General features: G+C 46.5%; 1 protein-coding gene across 2 annotated transcripts in view; it reads left to right on the top strand.

The window, feature by feature from the left end:
• Positions 1-25,540, top strand: part of dnajc18 (DnaJ (Hsp40) homolog, subfamily C, member 18) — a 70,457-nt gene that overhangs the window by 4,267 nt on the left and 40,650 nt on the right. For both annotated transcript variants that reach the window (XM_072512220.1, XM_072512221.1), the window contains exon 2: positions 23,221-23,398. In XM_072512220.1, coding sequence (XP_072368321.1) covers positions 23,221-23,398 — 178 coding nt within the window. The remainder of the gene's footprint in view (positions 1-23,220; positions 23,399-25,540) is intronic.

The following is a 25,540-nucleotide window of genomic DNA, read 5'->3' as shown; positions in this document are numbered from 1 at the left end:
AGCAGACATGTTGAACAATTATTTTGCCTCAGTATTTACAGTTGAAAAGGAGCATAACGACTTCCAGTAGCGGCTATGAGGGAGCAGGTCACGCATTTGGTGGCTCCCGCTCTGGCCGGACCTTTGGACCTTTCCCCCCGACATTTTTGCGTTTCTGAGCGCTGGCTTTGAAGGCAAAGTCAATTTGGCACTGGTTCCTCACATTAGTGTATGGAACGAAGAACCCCAAGGGATCGAAAAGGGAGAAATAAGAAGACAAGCAAGGGCTGTGTGGAGGCTGTGGCAGAAGGCAAAATGTCTGATGTTCGGACCCCTGCTGTGATGGCTCAACCATCAATGGAGGAATTGATGCAGGTCATTCAAGAGGGCTTTGCTAAGCAGAAAAGGGACTGTCTTGATCCGATAAAGGAATCGATCGATCGGCTGGAGCGCAGGCTGGATACCCAGGATCGGAAGATTCAGAAGCTAGAGAAAGCGCTGGCAGAACAGGAGGAGCACCAAACGGTGGTTGAGCTGGAGATGCTGAAGGATCAGCAAAAAAGGCTGTTGGAGAAGGTAGAAGACCTGGAGAATAGAGCTCGCTGGCAGAACTTAAGAATTGTCGGTCTCCTGGAGGGGGCTGAGGGGTCTGATGATGGAGCGTTTGTGGCGAGTATGTTTCAGAAGCTTCTGGGGGAGGGGGCTTTCCCCAACCGTTGGAGGTGGACAGGGCGTACAGAGCGTTGGTGAGGAAGCCGCGGCCGCCCCCCCCCCACCCCAAGGGTGATGGTGGTCCGGTTCCACAGGTTTTTGGACAAGGAGTGTGTTCTCCAGTGGGCCAAGCGTATGCCGAGCTGCAAATGGGAGAACAGTATTTTGTGTGTCTACCAGGATCTGAGCGTGGAGGTGACCAGACGGAGAGCAGGCTTTAACCAAGTTAAGGCGGTCCTGTTCAAGAAGCGGGTGAAATTTGGACTGTTATACACGGCGCGTCTTTGGGTTACGCACGAGGACCAGCACCGTTATTTTGAGTTGCCCGAAGACGCAATGGACTTTGCTAAGAGGAAAGGGCTGGTGCTGAACTAAGAACTTTTTGTTTTAAGTTGCAACTTTTTGAGTGATGTTTACATGTTTTTATTTTTGTTTTTCTTCTTTATTTGAGTTTGGTTGAAGAAGGGGAAGTAAAAGTTATTCGGTTTCTGCGGGTTTTAGGTGCTTTGGTGGGGTTGGTTGGTGGGGCTTTTTACTTTGTATTACTTTGATTCACACTATTGGGGGGGTTTTCTGTGTGTTTTAATTTTGGGTTGTCTCTTATGTTAATTGGGAGTTTGTTTGGGGCAGGTTCGATGAGGGAAGTGGTTTCGCTGCGTGGAGGGGAGTGAGGGAACAATAGGTGGGAGACCTCTTGGCGCTGGAGGTGAGGCTCACCAGGCTAGCTGGGTGAGCCAGTCTACGGAAGCAAGTGGGGGGTGTGCATATGATTACTCTATGGCAGGGGTTAGGTTGCAAAGTGTTGTTGCAGGGGGGGGAGTTACACTACTGACGAGGGAGGGACTTGGGTTTCGGGATAGAGAGGAGGTCGGTGGTGGGGGCTGCCATGAGCCGGGCCGAGGGAGGCGCGGCGCATGGGCTGATGGCTGATCGGGGGGGGGGGGGGGGGGGGGGGCACGGTGCCCCCCAACTAGGCTCATCACCTGGAATGTTAGAGGGTTGAATGGGCCGGTCAAGAGGGCACGTGTGTTCGCGCATCTGAGGGCTCTGAAGGCGGACCTGATAATGTTGCAGGAGACGCACCTGAAAGTGGCGGATCAAGTCAGGCTAAGGAAGGGTTGGGTCAGTCAGGTCTTTCATTCGGGGCTGGACACCAAGTCTAGAGGCGTTGCGATTTTGGTCAACAAGAGGGTGCAATTTCATGTGGGCAGTATAGTCTCGGACGGGGGGGCCGTTATGTCATGGTTAGCGGTAAGCTGGAGGGTAGGAAGGTGGTCTTGGTTAATGTGTGCGCGCCAAATTGGGATGACGTGGAATTTATAAAGGGGCTGCTGGGGAAGATACCTGACCTGGACTCGCACAAGCTGGTTATGGGAGGGGATTTTAATACAGTCATCGATCCTGGCCTGGACTGGTCGTGTTCGAAAACGGGGAGGGTGCCGGCAAAGGAACTAATAGGCTTCATGGAGCAGATGGGAGGGGGGGTCGACCCATGGAGGTTTAGGCAGCCGACGGGGAAGGGGTTTTCTTTCTATTCGCATGTTCACGTGGTTTATTCCCGGATAGACTTTTTCATTTTGAGCAGGGATTTACTGGCAGGGGTGGTGGACATGGGGTATTCGGCCATCACTATTTCGGATCATGCCCCACACTTGGTGGAACTGCAGGTTAGTGAGGAGAGCTTCCAGTGCCCGCAATGGAGGTTGGAAGTGGGGTTGTTGGCGGACGAGGCGGTGTGCGAGAGGCTGAGGAAGTGCATGCAGAATTACCTGCAGGTTAATGACACTAGGGAAGTCTCAGCAGCAGTGGTCTGGGAAGCGCTGAAGGCAGTGGTGAGAGAGGAGCTGATTTCGATCCGGGCTCATCTGGACAGGACGCAGAGGGCAGAAACGGACCGACTGGTTAAGGAGATCTTCCAGATAGACAGGAGGTATGCAGTGACCCCGGGGGTGAAACTCTTAAGGGAGCGTTGGAAGCTGCAGGCTGAGTTCGGGGTGTTATCCACAGGTAAGGCAGTGGAGCAGCTTAGAAAGGCAAGGGGGGCGTTTTATGAATATGGGGAGAAGGCCAGCAGAATGCTTGCTCAGCAGCATAGGAAGAGGCAGGCGGCCAGAGAAATAGAGAGGGTGGTTGATGGGGATGGGAACTTGGTAGGGGAGTCGGCAGGGCTAAACAGGGCGTTCAGGGACTTTTACAGGAGGCTCTACCGCTCCGACCCCCCACGGGGCCGGAGGTGATGAGGCGCTTTTTGGACGGACTGACCTTCCCAAGGGTGGGTAGGGAGCTGGTAGATGGGCTGGGGGCCCTGATTAGGGCTGAAGAAATAGTTGAGGGCATGAAGGCAATGCAGTCTGGTAAAGCCCTGGGGCCGGATGGATACCCGGTGGAGCTCTATAAAAAGTTCTCGGTGATTTTAGGGCCGTTGGTGGTTAAGGTTTTCAATGAGGCAAGGGACAGAGGGGTGCTGCCCCCGACGATGTCACAGGCCACTATTTCGTTGATATTGAAGCGGGACAAGAACCCAGAGCTATGCGGGTCATATAGGCCGATTTCTCTGCTTAATGTGGATGCCAAGTTGCTGGTCAAAACTTTGGCCTCCAGGATTGAAGGTTGTATGCCAGATGTGATTATGGAGGATCAAACCGGGTTTGTCAAGGGTAGGCAGTTGGTGGCCAATAGAAGAAGGCTGCTCAATGTGATCATGATGCCCCCGAAGAGTAGGGAGGTTGAGGTAGTGGTGGCAATGGATGCGGAAAAGGCTATCTATGGGAGGTGCTGGGACAATTTGGGTTCGGTAGGGGCTTTATTGACTGGGTCAGGCTGTTGTACCAGGCCCCGGAGGCTAGTGTTAGGACGACGTCGGACTATTTTAGACTGTACCGGGGGAAAAGACAGGGGTGCCCCCTCTCCCCAATGTTGTTTACGTTAGCTATAGAGCTGCTGGCAATTGCTTCGAGAGCTTCAAGGGGCTGGTTCAGGGGGGGGTTGAACATAGAGTCTCGCTGTACGCGGCCGACCTGCTTTTATACGTATCAGATCCAGGGGCAGGGATGTGCGAAATTATGGCGATTTTGGGGGAATTTGGCCGGTTTTGGGGGTATAAGCTGAATATGACAAAGAGTGAGATGTTTCTGGTCCAGGCGAGGGGTGAGGAGCGTCGACTGAGGGAGCTGTCGTTTCGGTTAGTAGCGGACAGTTTCAGGTACTTAGGGATACAACTGGCGAGTGACTGGGGCCGGTTACACAAGTTGAACTTGTCCCGGTTGATTGAACAGATGAGGGGTGAGTTTCGGGGATGGGATGTGCTCCCGCTGCCGCTAGCTGGGAGAGTGCAGACGGTCAAAATGACGGTCCTACCGAGATTTCTGCTCGTATTTCAGTGTCTCCCAATTTGAGGGTTAATAAAATCATCCTGGGCTTTGTATGGGCGGGTAAGTCCCCGCGAGTGAAGAAGGTGATGCTCGAGCGGAATCGGGGGCGAGGGGGGGGCTTGCGCTGCCGTATTTTAGTAATTATTACTGGGCGGCTAACATAGCCACGATAAGGAAGTGGGAGGTGGGGGCAGGGTCTGTTTGGGAGCGGATGGAGGCAGCTTCGTGTAGGGGCACCAGTCTGGGGGCATTGATAACGGCACCTCTGCCGTTTCCGCCGGCAAGGTATTCCACCAGCCCCGTAGTGGTGGCGGCCCTGAGAATCTGGGGTCAGTGGAGGAGGTACATTGGAGCAGTGGGAGCATCGGTCTGGTCCCCAATATGTGACAATCACCGGTTTGCCCCGGGGAGCTTGGATGGGGGGTTCCGAGTATGGCGAAGTCGGGAATTGAGAAGATGGGGGACTGGTTTTTAGAGGGGAGCTTCCCTAGCTTGAGGGTGCTGGAAGAGAAGTTTGGGTTGGCAAGGGGGAACAAATTTAGATATTTACAGGTACGGGACTTTCTGCACAGGCAGGTATCGTCCTTCCCACTCCTGCCACTAAGGGGGATCCAGGATAGGGTAGTGTCTAGGGGAGCACCTCGGACATCTACGAAGAACTCATGGGGGCGGAGGTGATGTAGACCGAGGAGCTGAAGCGTAAGTGGGAGGAGGAGCTTGGTGGTGAGATGGAGGATGGCTTATGGGCGGACGCGTTGAACAGAATCAACGCGATCGCGACATGCACCAGGCTCAGCTTGATCCAATTCAAGGTGGTCCACCGGGCCCACATGACAGTGGCCTGGATGAGTAGATTATTTGGGGTGGAGGACAGGTGTGTAAAATGTGCGGGAGGACCAGCGAACCATGTCCACATGTTCTGGGCGTGTCCAAGACTTGGGGGATATTGGCAGGGGTTTGTGGACGTCATGTCCAGAGTATTGAAAACAAGGGTGGCAATGAGTCCTGGGGTGGCGATTTTAGGGGTGTCGGAAGACCCGGGAATCCAGGAGGAGAAAGAGGCAGATGTTCTGGCCTTTGCTTCCCTGGTAGCCCGGAGACGGATGCTGCTAGCTTGGAGGGACTCAAAGCCCCCGCAGTCGGAGACCTGACTAACTGACATGGCGAGCTTTCTTGGACTAGAGAAGATTAAATTCGCCTCGAGAGGCTCACCGCTAGGGTTCGCCCAGAGGTGGCAACCATTCATCGACTTCTTCGCAAAGAATTAATCGTCAGCGGGGGGGGGGGGGGGGGGGGGGGGGTGTAGCGTAGAATAGGGGGTCAATTTGGCGGGTTGGGAGTCGGTGATTGCACTATGTTTATTATTCTTTGTACATTGTTTTTATACTGTTGCCTTTTATAATGCCAAAAATACCTCATTAAAATTGTTTATTAAAAAAAAAAGAAAAGGACCATAACAGGTGGCGCAGTGGTTAGCACTGCTGCTTCATAGCGCCAAGGTCCCAGGTTCGATCCCGGCCGTGGGTCACTGCCTGTGTGGAGTTTATACATAATCCCCGTGTCTGCGTGGGTCTCACCCCCACAACCCAAAGATTTGCTGGGTAGGTGGCTTGGTCACGATAAATTGCCCTTAATTGGAAAAAAAATAATTGGATACTCTAAATTTAAAAGAAAAGGAGTATAACTTGCCGGAAGTCCCGAAAAAAATATTATTCAATAGAGAACAGGGATCTAATACAATTAACGCGAGAACAGCATCTGTAACTAGGAAATTAATGAAACTAAAGAGTGACAAATCCCCAGGATCTCACGGGTGTTAAATGAAATAGATACATAGAACATACAGTGCAGAAGGAGGCCATTCAACCCATCGAGTCTACACCAACCCACCTAGGCCCTCACTTCCACTCTATCCCCGTAACCCAATAATCCCACCGAACCTTTTTGGACTTTAAAGGCAATTTAGCATGGCCAATCCACCTAACCTGCACGTCTTTGGACTGTGGGAGGAAACCGGAGCACCCATAGGAAACCCATGCAGACACGGGGAGAACGTGCAGACTCCGCACAGACAGTGACCCAGCAGGGAATCGCACCTGGGACCCTGGCACTGTGAAGCCACAGTGCTAGCCATGTGTGCTACAGTGCTAGGGGAGCAAACTGTCGATGCCCGAACTACAATCTTTCAAAGCTTCTTCGATTCAGGAGTAGTCCCTCTGGATTGGAAAATTGTACATGTCACTCCACTTTTTTTAAGAAGGATGAAACCAGGGAATTACAGACCGGTTAGCCAACATTTATGGTGGCCAAATTGCTGGAGTCTATAATCCGGGATAGGGTAACTGAATACCTCCAAAATGTTGATCGAAATGGGAGAGGAAGCATGGATTAGTGAAGGGAAGGTCATGCCTGACAAACCTCATTGAATTGACTAAGGTAGTGGACACTGGAATGTTTGTGGATGTTATTTATATCAATTTTCAGAAGGCATTTGATAAAGTCCCACCTGGGGAAGCCCATGAAGTTGAGGGCAAATTATTGACGGCAGGAAATTCGTTGAGTGGCAGATGATGGATAAGTGTGGATAATGGATAAGTACTTTAATTGGCAGGATGTGACTAGTGGTGTACGACAGGGATCTGTGTTGGGGCATCAATTATACACATTATTCAGAGGACATACCCACGACCAGCGACCAGCATGACAGACTACTAGAGGAATCACTGGACACAAACATTCTAGGTAGAGGTAACTAGCAACATGTACGAACGACTGGTAGAGAGGGCTGACACCGTATTGGACGCGACAAGGAAGAAATGGGATGGCGATTTGGGACTCTAAATAGCTCAAGACTACTTTAATCTTCATACAGCTCAATCAAATTGGCAAAGTAGTCTGGAAGATGGGCTTTGAAAGTGCTTTTGTGACAGTTTCCTAGAGCAATATATTATTAGATCAACTCGGGAGCTATTTTAGTTATCTCACAGCAAAAAAACATTTGGGAAATAGTGACAATAATACAATTGAATTCCATATTAAGTTTGAAAGGGATACAATCCAATCCCAAACAAAAATCAAACTTAAAGGAAGAAAATTGCATAGGCATAAGGGGAGAGCTGGCTTAATTACCTGCAAATGCTCGCATTCAAAGCATTGTCTTGCATCTTTGACTTTGTCTGTCTATATATTATATATGTGTTTCTGGAACATACCTCTTCATTCACCTGAGGCAGGAGTAGTGCTCCGAAAGCTAGTGATTTGAAACAAGCCTGTTGGACTTTAACCTGGTGTTGTAAGACTTCTTACTGTTTTCTATCATTCTAGTGGGCCTACATTGCCTCAGACCACACACTTTCCCTTTATATAACTACAAAATGTCTTCTTATTATTTTGGATGTTCCTTTCAAGTTTCCTTTCATAATCCCTTTTAGTAGCTCTTATAAGCTGCTTTGTGACCCTTTGGTCGTTGTATCTATCCCATTCGTCTAGATCTGTGCTGTGTTTTGCACATTTGTAAGCCCTTCTAGAGGGTGGCACGGTAACACAGTGGTCACTGTCTGTGCGGATTCTGCACATTCTCCCTGTGTCTGCGTGGATTTTTTTCCGGGTGTTCCGGTTTCCTCCCACAAGTCCCGAAACATGTGCTGTTAGGTAATTTGGACATTCTGAATTCTCCCTCCGTGTACCCGAACAAGTGCCGGAATGTGGTGACTAGGGGCGTTTTACAGTACCTTCATTGCAGTGTTAATGTAAGCCGACTTTGTGACAATAAAAATTATTATTATTATTAGTTTTATGCTGTCCTTAACCATTTTGGTTGTCCGCGGCTTTTTTTATTAGGTGCAATGGAGCTTTTTTCTCTCGGTATATACACTATATTTTTAAAAATATTTCTTTAAATGTTCTCTCCACTGTTCTTCAGTCGTTAGACCCACTAACAGATCTTCCCAGTTTACTGTGGACAGTCTCTGTCTCATCCCATTAAAGTCAGCTTCACCCAAGTATAAAGTCTCAGGAGCTGATTCGTTCATTTCACTTTCAAACACAACATTGAATTCGATCATGTGGTCATCACTATTTGATAAATGTTGTCGCACAGTTAGGCTATTAATTAAATTTTGCTCATTACTCAAAACTAAATCAAATATTGCCTGTCCTCTTGTTGCATTTAGAACATATTGCTGCAAGAAACTATCACGGACGCATTCCATAAATTCACCTTTCTGACAGGTGTCTGCCTCTTCCAATCTCTGTGCAAGTTAAAACACCCCATTAATACTACTTTACCTTTATTACACACTTTCCTAATTTCTGCATTTATACAATCTTAACACCTCAGAACTGCTACCAGGGGTCTGTACACCACACGCATGACAGTTTTAGATCTTTTCTGTCCCTCAGTTCCACCCATATGGTCTCCACTGGATGCGTTCCCCTCGTATATCTCCCCTCACCATTGAGCTGATAGTATTTCTAATCAGAAAGGCTGCTCCACCCGCTCTGCCATCTTCCCTGTCCCTTCTGTAAACTTTACCAGGTATATTTTTCTAGTCCCGACAATCCTGTAACCATGTCTCCAATTTTCTATTGCATCGTCTTCAATTTGAATATGCCCCTACAACTCACCTAGATAGTTTATTCCTTGCACATGCATTAGTGTATAGAACTCTTATTTGGACTCAACCTGTCCCTCAGCACTGATGCTTTATTCTCTTGTTTATTATTTTTCTCTTCTGTTTCAGCCAGTATACCACTTGTAGTATGTTGAAATTAGCTTTCATTTTAAAATACAGGTTGAGCACCCCTTATCCAAAATTCGAAAAGCTCTGTAATCCACACTTTTTCTTGGCTTGATCACAAATTGCTGAATCAATCTGCTGTTTCGTGATGCTGTCTTTGATGTAAGATTTGGTGGTGGATTTTAGCTGCCTGGAAACGGCGCTGTTCTCCGCATAGTGCCTGTGGATCACTTTGGCCACTCTCAGTGCCTTGGGATATCAGAGGTCCATCTGCCTGAATGCGTTACAGACGAATCTAACTCGTTACAGGTGAACCAGAAATCCAACGTGTCCACGCCTTCCTCTCCATGAAGGTGGGTAAGAGATGGGCTCCATCCTGGTTACAGAGAAGTGAGTGCAAAGACCTGGTCCACGTGGTGAAGGGGGACTCAGGAGATGTGCTGCCGGAAGCTGCGAGCGTATGGAAGGCAAGACACCATCAGAGCCGTGCTCATGGCTGGATGCAGGGCCGAGTTCTCTCTCTCTCTTTTTCAATAGGCTTTGCAAAGCGCCTCTCCAGTCAGCAGGGGATCACACAGCTACCAGTCTGCAATAGAAATATCGATCTAATGAAACCCAGAGTCGCTCAACTTCAAACAAGATGAGAAACAAAAAAATACACGCACATCAAGCAAGGCAGGCTTTTCAATCAAATCCTTTTTGTGTGTGTGTTTCTAGCCAAGATATTTCTTAAAGCTAAACAAAAGAATCAAAAACTGTCTTGAAGGTGATTAAAATTTGGAAGACTCGCTGGATGAGCTAACGGATTATACAGGTATTCCAAAATCCCCCCAAAACTCCGAAATCCAAGACACTGTCGGCACCAAGCGTTTCAAATAAGGGATGCTCAACCTGCATGTGAGGTGTCCGGCTGCCTGATAACTACAGTCACCAGGTTTGTAAATATAAATGTTTTTTTAATTATTAGCAGTAATTATAATTGGGCACAAATACAAATAGTTAACTATCTAATCTCTGGGCAGCATGGTGGCGCAGTGGTTAGCATTGCTACCTCACAGCACCGAGGTCCCAGGTTCAATCCCAGCTCTGGGTCACTGTGTGAGGTTTTCACATTCTCTGAGTGTTTGCATGGGTTTCGCCCCCACAACCCAAAGATGTGCAGGGTAGGTGGATTGGTTATGCTAAATTGGCCCTTAATTGGAAAAAAATGAATTAGATACTCTAAATTTAAAAAAAATATAAAGGAAAAAAACCTATCTAATCTCTAACCCCCCTCCGCCCTTAACATGCTCCACCGTTTATACTGTAGCCACCTGAGTTGGCCAAGCCCCGATTTAAAATGGAGAACAGAAAAGGCTGAAGGGAAATTCAGCTAACACAGGCAGAAACTGGCAGGTGCAAGTTACTGTGTATTAAACTCTGCAAAAAGCCCAGACAGCATCGATACCAGCGACCATCGGCATAATAATGTAGCAGCCATCTACATACTAATGAGCAATCCCCGGGAACAATTGCAACATTTGGGACAAACAAAGCTAAGCCAGACTCCCCGGCGCCAGCAGGAGCCAACACAAAAGAGGTTAACGGACACCTCAAGACCGCCCATCGATCAGGGAACTGCTCCAGTATTGGAGAAATCGAACCAAGCGATTGGAACAAAGTCCAATCACCTAGAACCAGGTACAGGGTCCACCCCGAAAGGCGGGAAGCCCCTGGGGACTATAAAAGTTAAGCCCCAAGTTCAAATCGTCCTTCTTGACCGGGTCACTCATCAGCGTGAACCAACCCTTGACAGTGACTGGTTCAACTGCCACCGATATCCAGTAAGTCTTAAGTCAACGCTTGCTACGAGATAGGCGCTCCTAGCTACCAATCCGTACCAACTTCAAATCCCGCAGACTCCGAACCCGAACGAAAGACCATTTGTTCCCCTGACCTGGTGGGCCAGTCCGAAGCTAAGGATAGGCCTGTTAGTTGTAGAAGTAGCTTAGAAGTAGAGTTTATGCATGAGTAGCGATTTACTGTGTATAATAAATGTGCTTTAATTTGAATCTTACTAATCGGTGTATTGAGTTATTGATCATTACTTGAACTTGAACCTCGTGGCGGTATCATAAAGATACCTGGTGACTCAAGAGCAAAGGTTATAAAACAGAGACAATTGAACCAACCAAAAGTTAACAACATATTACTGGCGACATCCTGACGGGACCCGATCTAGAAGTGGCTTAACCACTCCGGGAGAACCCAAAAATTTGAATTAGAGATCCAACTGGGAACAGAAAACCACAAGTGTCCAAGCAGTTCTGATCAATCCTTATAATTCGGAAGTGTGTGTATGCATGCGTAACTAACAGGGCGATAAGGTAATACTGATAGTTTTTTTTTGTTGCGACAAAACTGTCGGGAGTTTGTATTTCGGAAATTAGCGAAAGCCGTACCCGTAATTACAGCACCGCCTTAGTCCCCCTTGTTCCAAATTTAAAAGAAGCATTCAGATACGAAAGATGGCAATGCAACGCCTCATGAACACAGGAATTTGCGGTCGCAGCGACCAGCAGCAGTAGAGTAGGACAATGTCCCGTATGGGAAGAAGAAATCAGGAAGTACCTTCAAGGGAAAGGATGGCCCCTTTGGAGCAAATTCTGTAACAACGAGGAAACAGGTCCCGGGAGTATAGGACATACTTGGTGGGAGAACCTGAGCGAGATTCACAAGAAGAGCTTAGGAAAAGCTCGCAAGCTGATGGCAATCGTGTCCTGCTTGGCACAATTGCGAGGCACAGAGGAGGCCGTGAGGACGCTCCGGAAAGAGATAGAAGGCATACATCGAATGAGCAAGATCGATGTCAGTGAGGTAGAAAGAGAGAACGTAGAGTTAAGGAGGAAGTTGGCAGCCAAAGACGGAGAGGTGGATGATGCCAAGTGGGCATTTCTGCAAGGGTGCCTCCTCCTACATTCTGTACGGACAAGCAGGTTAGGGCAGTTTTACAGAAAAACAAGACAGCATTCGTGACCAACAAACACGACTGTGGCCGGATGACTGGTTCAGTACAAATCACAGGACCTGACCCTGTACCCCAGAAGCAATATGGATTTCCCCAAGAGGCAGAGGGAGAAATCGCAAAAGTTATCGACAGCTTATTAGAACAGGGCGTACTTAGATCAGTAGCCTCCACTAATAATGCCCCGATTTGGCCAGTGAGAAAGCCCAATGGATCATGGCGACTGACCATCGATTACCGGGAACTGAACAAAATCACCCCCGCAGCAGCCCCCACAGTAGCCAAAAGTCCAGAGACCATGCTCAAGCAGAGACTCAATTCCTGATACTTTACGGTTTTGAATATCAGTAATGGATTCTGGTCCATTCCATTGGCAAAGGCGTGCCAGTACAAATTTGCCTTCACCTTTAAAAATCAACAGTACACGCGGGCATGCCTGCCACATGGATTCCACAACTGCCCCTCCATATTCCACCGACAGCTGGCAAATGGTCTAGCCAAATTCTCTCGCCCCGAATGTCTGGTCCAGTACGTAGACGACCTACTACTGCAGACAGACACCAAGGAAGAGCACATCGTGCTTCTGTCCGAACTCCTGGAACTCTTACATTCAATCAGTTGTAAAGTTAACCCCAAAAAGGCCCAGATTTTGGAACACAAGGTGATATATTTGGGAACAATTATCACGCACGGTAAACGCGAGATCGAGCATAAAAGGATTGACTCGATTGCTAAATTGCCCCTTCCCCAGAATGTTTCAGCCCTCCGGTCGTTTTTAGGACTGGTTGGCTACTGCCGAAACCACATTGACGGTTTCGCCAGCAAGGCAGCACCCCTCTCAGACCTCCTAAAGAAAGGAGCCCCCTGAGCATGGCTTCCGCAGCATACGGATGCTGTGGACTCTTTGAAACAAGCACTCATAGCAGCCCCCGCACCTCAAGTTCTAGACCCGCTTTCCCCTTACGCTATCGAGGTAGCAACCACAGACCGCACCCTTTCAGCCATGCTCCTCAACGAACGGCACGAACAGTTAAGGCCCGTGGCTTACGTCTCCAGAGTTTTAGATGCTGTGGAGCTGGGATTTTCAGCCTGTGAGAGGCACCTGCTCGCAGATTTTTGGGCAGTACAGTATTTTTCTTACACGACCGGACTGAACCCCATCACAATCCTCACGGAACACACCCCCACTCAACTTTTACTGGACGGACGACTCAAGGATGGTACAGTTAGTCAGATAAGAGCAGCTAGATGGACCCTTTTGCAGGGATGGGACATCACTGTTAAAGGGACAAAGACCCACACCTTTTTAGCCGACAACCTACAGTACCCCGGAACCCCCATTGAATGTGAAATGATCTCTCCACACCACAGCACAGGCCCCTTTATTGCTAAAACACCCCCCAGAAGGATAGGTAGTTCAACCCAGAGCCCCAAGCACACAGACACATGCGAACCCATTAGAATATATGTGGATGAATCTTCCACAATATTAGAAGGGAAGCGCATTACAGGATGCGGCATTTATGTGGAGGACGCGCCCTAGAAGAAATAGCAATAAAACTTCCAGGACACTTAGGCGCGCAGGCAGCAGAACTTGCGGCCATCGCATACATAGTGGAACACCCAGAGTCCTTCCCCAGCCCAGCAGACATATACTCGAACAGCCTCTATGTCTGCAACAGCCTTATGGAATTCCTACCCTTATGGAAAGCAAGAGGATTTGTTTCCGCAGATGGAAAACCCCTCCCCTCAGCCCCATTGCTCCGTCACATTTTAGAGAGAGCACAGAACAGGACTTTTGGAATAGTCAAAGTTCGTAGTCACCATCGTTCCTCCCCCCCCCCCCCCCCCGGAAATGTAAAAGCCGACGCACTGGCTAAAGCAGGTTCCAGGCATGGATATATTTGGATACCCCCCGAAAGCGCACCAGTGAATGCAGTTCAGGTCTCGCAGACTAAGATCGAGGATTTAGTGCAATCTCAGGGAGATTTTGAAAGGAAGCTATCCAGCCCCCTACGATAGATTGAAGAATGCACTGACCACACATGACGGTGTGGTGTTAAAAGACACCCTTGATGTGGTTCCTGAACAGGACAGGAATCAACTGATTTGTTTATTCCATGACAGTCATGGACATCAGGGAATCGATCCCACTACAGCCCACCTCAGGCAGCTCTGCTGGTGGCCGAGTTTAAAAGAAGATGTAACTCACTACGTTGAGAATTGTCTTATCTGAGCCCAGAACAATCCGGACAGATATGCCAAGAAGGCTCAACTCAGTCACACCCGACCCGTTAATGGCCCCTGGACTAACCTCCAGATTGATTTTATAGGACCGTTGCCGCCTTGCAGGAATGGTTATAAATATGTACTCGTGGTGATAGACACGTACACAAAATGGGTGGAAGCATTCCCATCCAGAACTAACACGGCAAAGACCACAGCCAAGATCCTAACCCACCACATCTTTACGAGATGGGGACTCCCCCGCAGCATTGAATCCGACCAAGGTTCCCATTTTACGGGACGTGTCATGAAGAACGGCCTCACTATATTTGGCATTACCCAAAAATTCCACATTGCATACCACCCCCAGTCAAGTGGTATCGTGGAGCGCATGAATCGGACCCTAAAATCAACCCTCAGGAAAATGGTCCAGCAAAACAACACCACTTGGGACTCAGTCCTCCCCTTTGCGCTGATGTTTTTGCGAAATACAGTTTCAACATCCACAGGTTACACCCTACACACTCTCTCATGACCGGACGTCCCATGAAAGGCACAGAATTTTTATTAGGATTAGATTTGACCAGCCCCGAAGTGACGGCCCTCACACACGAGAAAGCAGTAGAACAATTAGTGGCGAATGTTAAAACGGCTCAGCTAGCAGCCGCAGTGAAATTGGGCACAAGAAAGAAACAGAGCAAGGCCTGTTTTGACAAGACAGTGCATGCGACTGAGTTCAGTGTAGGACAGCAAGTCATGCTCTCCGTATACAACCCCAGCACATTCCTGTCACCAAAGTATTCGGGTCCGTACTCCATTGCGGACAAAGTAAGCCCTTCCGTCTACAAAATAAAGTACCCCAATGGAAAGACTGCGTGGTTCCATATCAACCAGATGAAGGCATATGGAACACAGTCTAACCACGCACACCACGTCCTGCTCGACGCAGCAGACCACGCCCCGCCCACAGCCAACGTAACCCTCCCCTCCCCCAACACGCCCAGCCACGGACTCAACCCCAACTCCACCCCGGAACTATAGACTCTGCCCCGGAACGCCCACAGACTGCAGCAGCAGAGACAGCGACTGTGACTCGGACGATAGCCACAGCATGCCTCCCTACTATCCCCATGCAACAGGACCCACACCCAGCGAATCTGACCACGATTCGAGTGATCCCTTCATGATCACTTTCCTAAACAAACCCCACCACCGACCTACAATGACGACCCCGATTCCGTCCCCACAGAACTAGACACCACCTTTTGGCACCGAGATAATTCATACAGACTCGTCCGGAATGACGAAAGGGATCCCAAATCACACCATGCAGCCCTATCCGCCCTGATACATTCGAGAGATTGGCATCCGGGAGAAGATGACGACTTTGAGTCTGACTCCCAAAACGGGAACCCCTTTGCGACCCTGTTCACAACCGATAACAGGTGTCCAGATGATGTTTTAAAAGGAACCGCTTGGGAGAAAACGGTGTCCTTTCTGATGGAACCTGCAGCATGTTTGATGTTGTTTGTACTTGTTCTGTTAAATGTTTATGTTAGACCGGAATTTTTTTTTCCCACAGCCCCATGCCCTTTCGGCCGGAACCTCTGAGAACTTGTCCGCAGAGACTTGTTAATGTCCCAGACGCCAGTTCAGAGGAACTCGTCTGTCGACAGAAACACAGACCCCCATTCGTAACTGCCCTTCTGGTTCGAAGGACGAACCAATACGGCAACCCCCCACGATGAATACATTTCTTGCCCATTCTTGTTGGTTGCTCAGGCAGTGGAGAAACGGCATTGGGACCCGCCCTGCCTGGGAACCCCCCCTCTGGTCAGCTACGTTCGGGTAGGGCACACACGGCATTGGTCGCCGTCCTATCCGGGGACTTCATCCAACTCTTACCTGTTGCGGCCCTTACGCACCTCATTTCAGAAATTATTGGTTCAAAAGTTTTGTTTTGTTTCAGGTAACCCTTAGGTTGCCAGCCCTCTGCTATTTACATCCTCAAACATTTGGATGGTAAACCGCGCAGTCTGCGAGACGGCTCGCACTGGTTCAGTATTTGTAAGTGTGTCTTGTCCTGAAATTCGGTTTTTGAAAAAATCAATGAGGGAGTGACCAATTATAAAGGGAGTAATTGGCACTAAAGGACAGACAGGCTATCATACGAGATATTAAACCAAGATAGTAACAGACACTATGCTTGATTCCACAGAAGCTCCAGGACCAGAGAAGTGAAAGAAGAAGAACCATGAGGACATCCTCCGCGTTGCTCATAGTTATAATGGACATTTGGTGGCGCGTGAATGCGAACCCCCTGACCTCAACTCCCCCAGCCGTTAATGTTTCACTTCCCCACAGTACCCAGAGCCCAGTCACAAGCGACACCACACCATCTTGGTGTGACAGGTTTATAACCTGGTACTCCCTGTCCTACGTGATAGAATCCCTATTGGTATTGGCGATACTCTGCTGCATCGTGCAGACTATTCATCTGAGAAAATGGAGAAGGAGAGCCTACCGCACTCGCACCCCGGTATATAGGATAAGATCCCCTATTTTCGGATATGACCAGACCCCCGACCCCCGCGATCTATAATAAAGAGCATTCGTTTGCGATTTGTTGTAAATAAAGAAATGTTCATGAGCAATTGTACAATCCTAAGCTTGACTGCCAAGCCAGGAAAATGTGTATACTACTGCTATGATTTTGTTTGTATGGTTTAGGAAGTTAGTGTGATGAAATGTTTGAGTGAGTGTAGTTTATTAAGGGTAGTTAGAGGTTCCGATTTTCTTGTTTTGTAATGCATGTCCCTGTTTGACATAGCGCCCCTCAGAATTGTCAGTAAAAAATGTTTTGCATCGTTATGGTCAGTGTAGAGGCCATAGAAGAGTGCTCGCCGGGTGAGCGAATGAAAAACAACGCAGTTATGTGATCCTTCACGCTTCGCGTTAGGATCACAAGGAGGGGGTGTAGCGACCTGAGTTGGCCAAGTCCCGATTTAAAATGGTGAACAGCAAAGGCTGAAGGGAAATTCAGCCAACACAGGCAGAAACTGGCAGGTGCAAGTTACTGTGTATTAAACTCTGCAAAAAGCCCAGACAGCATCGATACCAGCGACCATCGGCATAATAATGTAGCAGCCATCTACATACTAATGAGCAATCCCCGGGAACAATTGCAACATTTGGGACAAACAAAGCTAAGCCAGACTCCCCAGTGCCAGCAGGAGCCAACACAAAAGAGGTTAACGGACACCTCAAGACCGCCCATCGATCAGGGAACTGCTCCAGTATTGGAGAAATCGAACCAAGCGATTGGAACAAAGTCCAATCACCTTGAACCAGGTACAGGGTCTGCCCCGAAAGGCGGGAAGCCCTTGGGGACTATAAAAGTTGAGCCCCAATTTCAAATCGTCCTTCTTGACCGGGTCACTCATCAGCGTGAACCAACCCTTGACAGTGACCGGTTCAACTGCCGCCGATATCCAGTAAGTCTTAAGTCAACGCTCGCTACGAGATAGGCGCTCCTAGCTACCAATCCGTACCAACTTCGAATCTCGCAGACTCAGAACCCGAACGAAAGGCCATTTGTTCCCTTGACCTGGTGAGCCAGTCCGAAGCTAAGTATAGGAATGTTAGTTGTAGAAATAGCTTAGAAGTAGAATTTATGCATGAGTAGCGATTGCTGTGTATAATAAATGTGCTTTGATTTGAATCTTACTAATTGGTGTATTGAGTTATTGATCATTACTTGAACTTGAACCTTGTGGCGGTACCATAAAGGTACCTGGCGACTCGAGAGCAACGGTTATAAAACAGCCAATTGAACCAACCAAAAGTTAGCAACAATACACACACACACACACAAACCAAGGGGAAAAAGGGGTCTAAAGTAATGACAAATGTAAAAGGATAAGAGTTATTGTTTCAGATGGATATCTTCCAGTTAGTTGTTTCTTCAGTCTAGGCTTTCAGATAGGTGTTATCTTTTCTTTCAGCTTGTAATACATTTTCACTGCAGAATCTCATAAATAGCGGACAGCCAGCATTCAAAACAGCTTCTTCTTTCAGGGTCTAGAAACCCGAGCCTTCAGACAGCAGGCAGCAGAGAGAGAGAGCTTCTTCCACAAAGAAAAGTACAGCACAGAAACAAGCCCTTCGTCCCTCCAAGTTTGCACCGACCATGCTGCCCGTTTAAACTAAAATCTTCTACACTTCCGGGGTCCGTATCGCTCTATTCCCATCCTTCTTTGAGGTCCAGTGGCTTCTCTTGGGATCTCTCCGAAAAACACTACTTGACAGGAACCAATTGCTGTCTGTTGCTGGGCTGAATAATGTCTCTGGCCAATCCATTGGCCACCAGCCAACCAATCAAAACAAACCGCTCTAATCTCTTGGATGCCATAAAGTCTGGCCAAAATACAGAACTTTATAACAGTGTACTATTTTGGCACTGAGTTCCTTATTTCCTCTGCTCGACTTAAAAGATATGGCTCCATTAACGATCTATGGACTAAAAACAATAAAGACAAAATAAAAGAAATAGGAACTAAGATTCAACAAGAAGGGCCCTTGCAAAATAAGAGGAGCAAACAAGGCAGACTCCCCTTGTGCAAACCTGTGTATAATGTTTCAGGTATGCAGTGCGTACCTGAGCTGCTGTATGCGGGAACAACCAATACTGTAAGAAGCACCCCGGCACGGAACCTTCTGGGCTCCAGTGTTCCATTGCCATGTTCTATAAAACAGAGTTTTGTGCGTCCCACTCATTCAGCATATTGCACAACAGCCAAAAGGATGGGAACACTTGCAGCTCTTGAAGGATAATGTACTGCAAATTCCAAATAAATCTGTTGAACCCATTTGCCCCACACAACTCCAATATGACAAATGAGTAAGAAATAAAAGTGCAAAGACTGAATCACTTGTGCTCATATACAGACTGCCAAGTTTTCTCTCCCGTCCACAGCCTAAACTGGACATCTCCATAAAGTGCATCCTGCCCTCCCACATCTTCATTTTCTGCCCTCGTTTTGTCCCCTCTCTCTTGGCCCTGTCCAAGCCACAAATCGTCCCGAGTTTCAACTCGTCCTTTATTCCAGCTTCCTTTCATTTTCAACTGGACACAATATAATTCTTTTTACTGTTAAATTTCTCTTCAGTCAGAAGTTTAGCTTTTTCCCTAAATGTTTCACTGGTGCTGCAAGTCCACAACTCTCCATATGACTCTTTGTCTCCCTCGCCTGACAGCTACTTGAGACTTGCATGTTCTGGAAGAAATAGGTTAGCTCAGTATTCATTCAAACTATGGGTGTCAAGGCACAGCCTTTGCAGCTTAACCAGTTTCTACTTTTTGTGTGTTCAACATGTATTGCAAGACTTCCTGTCCACATGCAAAACATATTGAATTGTCAGCATGTGAGATGCCCTCAAATCTTTGTATGATTTCCCTTAGACAAAATTCTCACTTTATAGGGGAGGTTAGTTCACTAGCAGTTCCAATAAATTTTTGTATCTTTGATTCATGGTGTCCGTGCCTACTGCCATCGGTTTTTTCAATAAAAACATGCAAATGACATTAGGATTGTGAAACTCTGTCTTGGAGCCTCGGATTAGTGGAACTTTAATTATATTTTCAATTTAGGATTCTGATGATTTGGGTTTGGGATAGGATGGCACGGTAGCATAGTGGTTAGCACTGCTCCTTCACAGCGCCAGTGTCCCAGGTTTGGGTTCCAGCTTGGGTCGCTGTCTGTGTGGAGTCTTCACGTTCTCCCTGTGTCTGCGTGGGTTTCCTCCGGGTGCTCCGGTTTCCTCCCACAAGTCCCTGAAGACGTGCTGTTAGGTGAATTGGACATTCTGAATTCTCCCTCTGTGTACCCGAACAGGCGCCGAAATATGGCGACTTAAGGGCTTTTCCAGTTCATTGCAGTGTTAATGTAAGCCTACTTGTGACAATAAAGATTATTATTATTTTGGCTGTAATAGTTTGGGGTTTAGTTTGAACACGGTGTTCATATTATCTTCCAAAATCATTCAGACGATGTGGTAGTCTTGTTTTAACTGTATACATTTGCTTCCTCCTGTTCATGCTCAATTTTCCCAACACTGCTGTCTCCCTGCTTAGTTTTTGCTCCTTTGCAGAGATTTTGGGATATTTCACTATGAGAAAATTGTAAGTTGGTATGCAGGCTTTGGATTATGCCAGTTTCATTTTAGGATTGTGGGTTAAGATCATTGTAGTTTTAAGTTTTGCAATATAATAGACTTTTGGTATTAGGACAGTCTTGCATGAAGATTGCCACCTTGCTCTTAAACCGTTCTGAGGCCATAAAACTGACAAGAACAGGTTTGCCTATATAGCCAAGCCGGCATTTTTACCAGCCATTAATTTGACACACTGCCTGTTTACCCCACCTGAGTTTAATTGTCAGCTCTTCATCTTATTGTAAAACCACTAACCTCTGTGATACTGACCCGAGTGCCACGGAGATGCCCAGCACTTGTATTTTAATTTTGTATTTCACTTTCATCCCTTTCCGCTTTGCATTGCCCTTGGCTTTTGTGTTTGGTTTATTAAACTTTATTTCCAATATAAAGACTTTCCTGCAATTTGCAACCCCCTTTCAGTTGGTGGTCCTGTGCCAGGGCATGGTAAATTCCATGGTAAATTTGCCACTGGTCAGTTAGATCTAGAAATTTATCATGAACTTGCTTAATGTCAGCTTTCTGACACTTCAAAGGTCCACTACTGAGTGAAGAGGTCCCTCCTCATCTCAGTTCTAAATATCCTTATTCTGAGACGAGGGGCTACATTCTCCGTGCCTTATACATGGCCGGGCAATGTTTGGGCGGACGGTCAGGGTCAGGCGCGCGGCCAATCGGGGGGGGGGGTCTATTTTTAATGTCCAGCTCCACGATCTGAGTCCACCATGGAGCACGGCGTGGCCGCTGGAGGCCGCCGCTGTGCGCATGCGTGGGAAAAAACAGAGAACCCAGCCCTGTGTCCCTGGTTCTAGATCCCCCAACCAGAGGGAACATCCTTTTTGCATTGTTCCTGTCTCGCTCCTTGGGAATGTTAGAAGTTTCAATGTGATTACCTCTCCGTCTTCTGAACTGTAGCGAATACAGGCCAAGTCTCCCCAATCTCTCCTCCTAAGACAGTCCCGCCATCCCAATAATTAGTTTGGTGAACCTCTGCTGCAATCCCTCTGGTAAGTACATTCTTCCTTGGGTAAAAGGACCAAAACTGTACAATACTCCAGGTGTAGTCTCACCAAGGTTCTGTCAATTAAAGGAAGGGACCTTTACTCCTGTACTCAAATCCTATTACAATACGGGCAGCACGGTGGCGCAGTGGGTTAGCCCTGCAGCCTCACGGCGCCGAGGTCAGAGGTTCGATCTCTGCTCGGGTCACTGTCCATGTGGAGTTTGCACATTCTCCCGTGTTTGCGTGGGTTTCGCCCCCACATCCCAAAGGTGTGCAGGCTAGGTGGATTGGCCACGCTAAAATTGCACCTTAATTAGAAAAAATGAATTGGGTACACTAAATTTAAAAAAAAAAAAAAAATCCTATTACAATAAAGGCCAATGTACCATTTGCCCTCCTAAATTGCTTGCTGTTAGCTTTCAGAGACTTCTGGACAAGGGCGCACAAGTTCCTTTGGACATCAACATTTCCCATACTTTCACGATTTAAGGAATATTTATTCTCTATTCTCTATTCCTTCATTCCACTTTCATGATCAATTTTTTAAATTGAAGTTTCTGGGCATTCTGCATTGTTTAAGTATGACCATAGTAGACCATAATGTAATATTGAGGAAGCAAGAGGGCTGCAGAAGGATTTGGACAAGCTGGAGAGTGGGCAATGAAGTGGCAAATGAAATACAATGTGGAAAGTGTGAGGTTATGCACTTTTTAAAGGAGGAATTTAGGCATAGACTATTTTCTGAATTGGGAAATGCTTAGGAAATCAGAAGCACAAAGGGACTTAATTATAATAATAACTTGGGAGTCCTTGTTCACGATTTTCTTAAGGTTAATGTGCAGGTTCAGTCGGCAGTTAAGAAGGCAAGTGCAATGTTAGCATTCATGTCAAAAGACCAGGGATGTACTTAGGCTGTATAAGGCTCTGGTCAGACCCTATTTGGAGTATTGTGAGCAGTTTTGGGCCCCGTATCTAAGGAAGGATGTGCTAGCCTTGGAAAGGGTCCAGAGGAGGTTCACAAGAATGATCCCGGGAATGAAGAACTTGTCGTATGAGGAACGGTTGAGGACTCTGGGTCTGTACTTGTTGGAGTTTAGAAGGATGAGAGAGAATCTTATTGAAACTTACAGAATACTGCGAGGCCTGGATAGAGTGGACGTGGAGAGGATGTTTCCACTTGTAGGAAAAACTAGAACCAGAGGACACCATCTCAGACTAAAGGGACGATCCTTTAAAACTGAGATGAGGAGGAATTTCTTCAGCCAGAGGGTGGTGAATCTGGAACTCTACCACAGAAGGCTGTGGAGGCCAAATCACTGAGTGTCTTTGAGACAGAGATAGATAGGTTCTTGATATAATTAGGTGATCAGGGGTTATGGGGCGAAGGCAGGAGAATTTGGTTGAGAAAATATCAGCCATGATAGAATGACGGAGCAGACTCGATGGACCAAGTAGCCTAATTCTCCTATGTCTTATGGTAGATAGAATTGTAGCCCAAATGCCGTGTACATCACGGTAGCGTAGTAGTTAGCTTAGTTGCTTCAAAGCTGCGGGGTCCTAGGTTTGATTCCCGGGTTGGGTAACTGTCTGTGCGGAGTCTGCACGTTCTCCCCGTGTGTGTGTGAGTTTCCTCCGGCTGCTCTGGTTTCCTCACACAGTCCAAAGATGTGCAGGTTAGGTGGATTGGGCTTGTTAAATTACCTTTCGTGTCCAAAAGCATTGGGTAGTGTTATTGGGTTATGGGGATAGGGTGGATGTGTGGACTTGGGTATGGTGCCCTTTTCAAGGGCCGGTGCAGACTCGCTGGGCCGAATGGCCTCGTGCACTGTAAATTCTATGAACGTGAAATGAGTATTTGAGCTAATTTGAATCTATAAATAACATTTTTTCTAGTTTTAATTTTCGCATGCAACATTTTTTAAAAAAGCCCTGTTAAACTATTTTCTTTTGATGTTTATTCTCTTTAAATTCTAGCACTGATCAAATTAATAGTTAGAAACGGAAGTTCAGCTGGTTGGAACTCTGCGCAGGATGCAGATGATGTCACTGGTGAGTCGAGTAGATTGAAAAGGTGTGTGAATGGGAATACGCCTGTAGGAATCGGTGAAGTTGCCAAGAGTTACACTCAAGAACAGCTGGAGGGTGTGTGGAGGTGAGAATATGATAATTGTATTGCTCAAATGCTTTTTGTTCTGCATTTTTATTCAATACTGCTAACGTTTGTGTAAATGTGTGAAATGTTGAGGTGCTGTGCAAGAGGATTGCAATCTATTCGCTACTCAAAATGACTGAATATTAAATTATCCATCTAAATTGAAAATGCGCAAAAAATGCTTCTGTGCTTTATTTAAATTGCTTGTTTGAAATTATTGAAATTTTGCGCAAAAACATCAAATTAAGATTTGGCTGTTCCTTTTAAAAGCAAAAAATAATTTCTCCTTACAATTCAAGTGCCTCTTATTATACAGTTGTATTACAGTCTGCATGGCATTTCTGCTCATTCTAATTGTTCTTTTAAAACTGATTTACTTCATAGTAATGACGTAACAAGAGTGGTTCAAGATCAGTATGATTGTCCCCGAGTTCTGCCTAATTCTCAAGCTCAACTGTGCTGGTGTGGGGCAATTCTGACTGGCAGATAAACAAATTGAAAGCAAGAGTTGGTAGATTAGTTAAGAATGGCAAGATTGAATGTCAGGCAATAGGTTGCTTCGAGATCAGAAATAAAGAGGGTCAATATACTGTCACATTTATAAATGAAAAATAAATGGGCTTTTTTGAGCATATTACAAGGTTGTATTTCCTTTGTGGATTTATATAAAGCTCTAAATCACAAAGCAATCTTTGACTTGTAAACAGCTAAGCCTTGAGAGTAAGAAACTTGTAACACTCCCAGCTACTTCTAACCTTGGTAGTAATGTGACTTTTTTATTTTAATCTAGTCAGTTATTGACTCCTGCTCATGATTTATTTATTTTGCATTTTGAAGATGAATTTCTTCTTTTACCTTTGGTTTAATCACACCACTTTTCAACTTTTCCAGATTTTTTTCCCAAGGCTTTGCCAGTGCTGTCCTGATCCAATTTAAAAGCTCATAGCATGGCATATGTCTTCCTTGAACTTCATTTCCTTGTCTTTCACTTCCGTTCCATTCCGGTGGCAAAGCACCCAGCCTATATTCCCCTCCCAACTTGCTGTTTATGGAGCCTTACTAGCAGCAAATTGGCTGCTTTTTTTTTTAAACAAAAAAACAGTGATTCTACTTCAAAAGCATTTCATTAGCCACGAAGCACTATGGGCATTCTAAGGTTGTGAAGGACACTATAAGTCTAAGATTCAAGTGGCAGAGGCAAAGGTGATCTGATGGGAGATAATAAGGAGAGTGTACCTCAGATTAAAAAATAAATCCAGGAGGATGGAAAAGAAATGAAAAGTTTCAAATGTTTTCACTGTAATAAACTAGGCCATGTAAAGTCACAGTGCTGGTGGTGGAAGAAAAGCACTGGGAAGGCTGATGTGGTAAAACAGGATAAGACAGTGGGGTTTGTTAAAGTGGTAAAGGAAAGCCCAAGTGAAGCGACGGAGGTGCAACAGATTGCAAAGCCTGATCAAGAAGTGATTGATAAGAAAGTGCCAGATCTCTTTAAAGAATTTACTTGTGTAGGTAAAGTTTACTAATGTGTATCAGGAGGAGCAGGTAAATAAGTCACAATTTTAAGAGATACGGGAGCTAGTCAATCTATAATGGTAAGAGATGAGGAGTTATGTAGTTTGGGAAGAATATTGGCAGAAAAAGTGGTAATATGTGGAATTCAGGGTGAGAGGATTGGTGTTCCATTATATAAGGTAAGATTGGAAAGTTCAGTGAAGAGTGTTGAAGTGGTAGTAGGAGTAATAGAGAAACTATCTTGTCCAGGAATACAGTTTATCTTGGGTAATGATATAGCTGGATCGCAGGGGAGAGTGATGCCTACTGTGGTTGATAAGCCAGTAGAAAATCAGACAACTGAAGTGTTGAAGGACGAGTATCCTAGGATTTTTCCGGATTGTGTAGTAACAAGGTCCCAAAGTCACAGGTTAAGACGAGGAGAAATCAAAGAGTGAAGATGACCTTGAAGTGCAATTATCAGAAACAATTTTTGATCAGATGGTTGAAAAAGAACAAGAATAGGTGGAGGATGAGGCGGATATATTTAGTTCAGGAAAATTGGAGTTACAACAGAAAGATATAAAAATAAAACGGCTGTATCAGAAAGCATATATGGAAGAGGAATCTTGAGTGTATGCCAGGGTG

Source organism: Scyliorhinus torazame, chromosome 7 (assembly GCF_047496885.1).
Source record: "Scyliorhinus torazame isolate Kashiwa2021f chromosome 7, sScyTor2.1, whole genome shotgun sequence".
Classification (NCBI taxonomy): Eukaryota; Metazoa; Chordata; class Chondrichthyes; order Carcharhiniformes; family Scyliorhinidae; genus Scyliorhinus; species Scyliorhinus torazame.
This window is presented reverse-complemented; position numbering and strand designations above follow the sequence as displayed.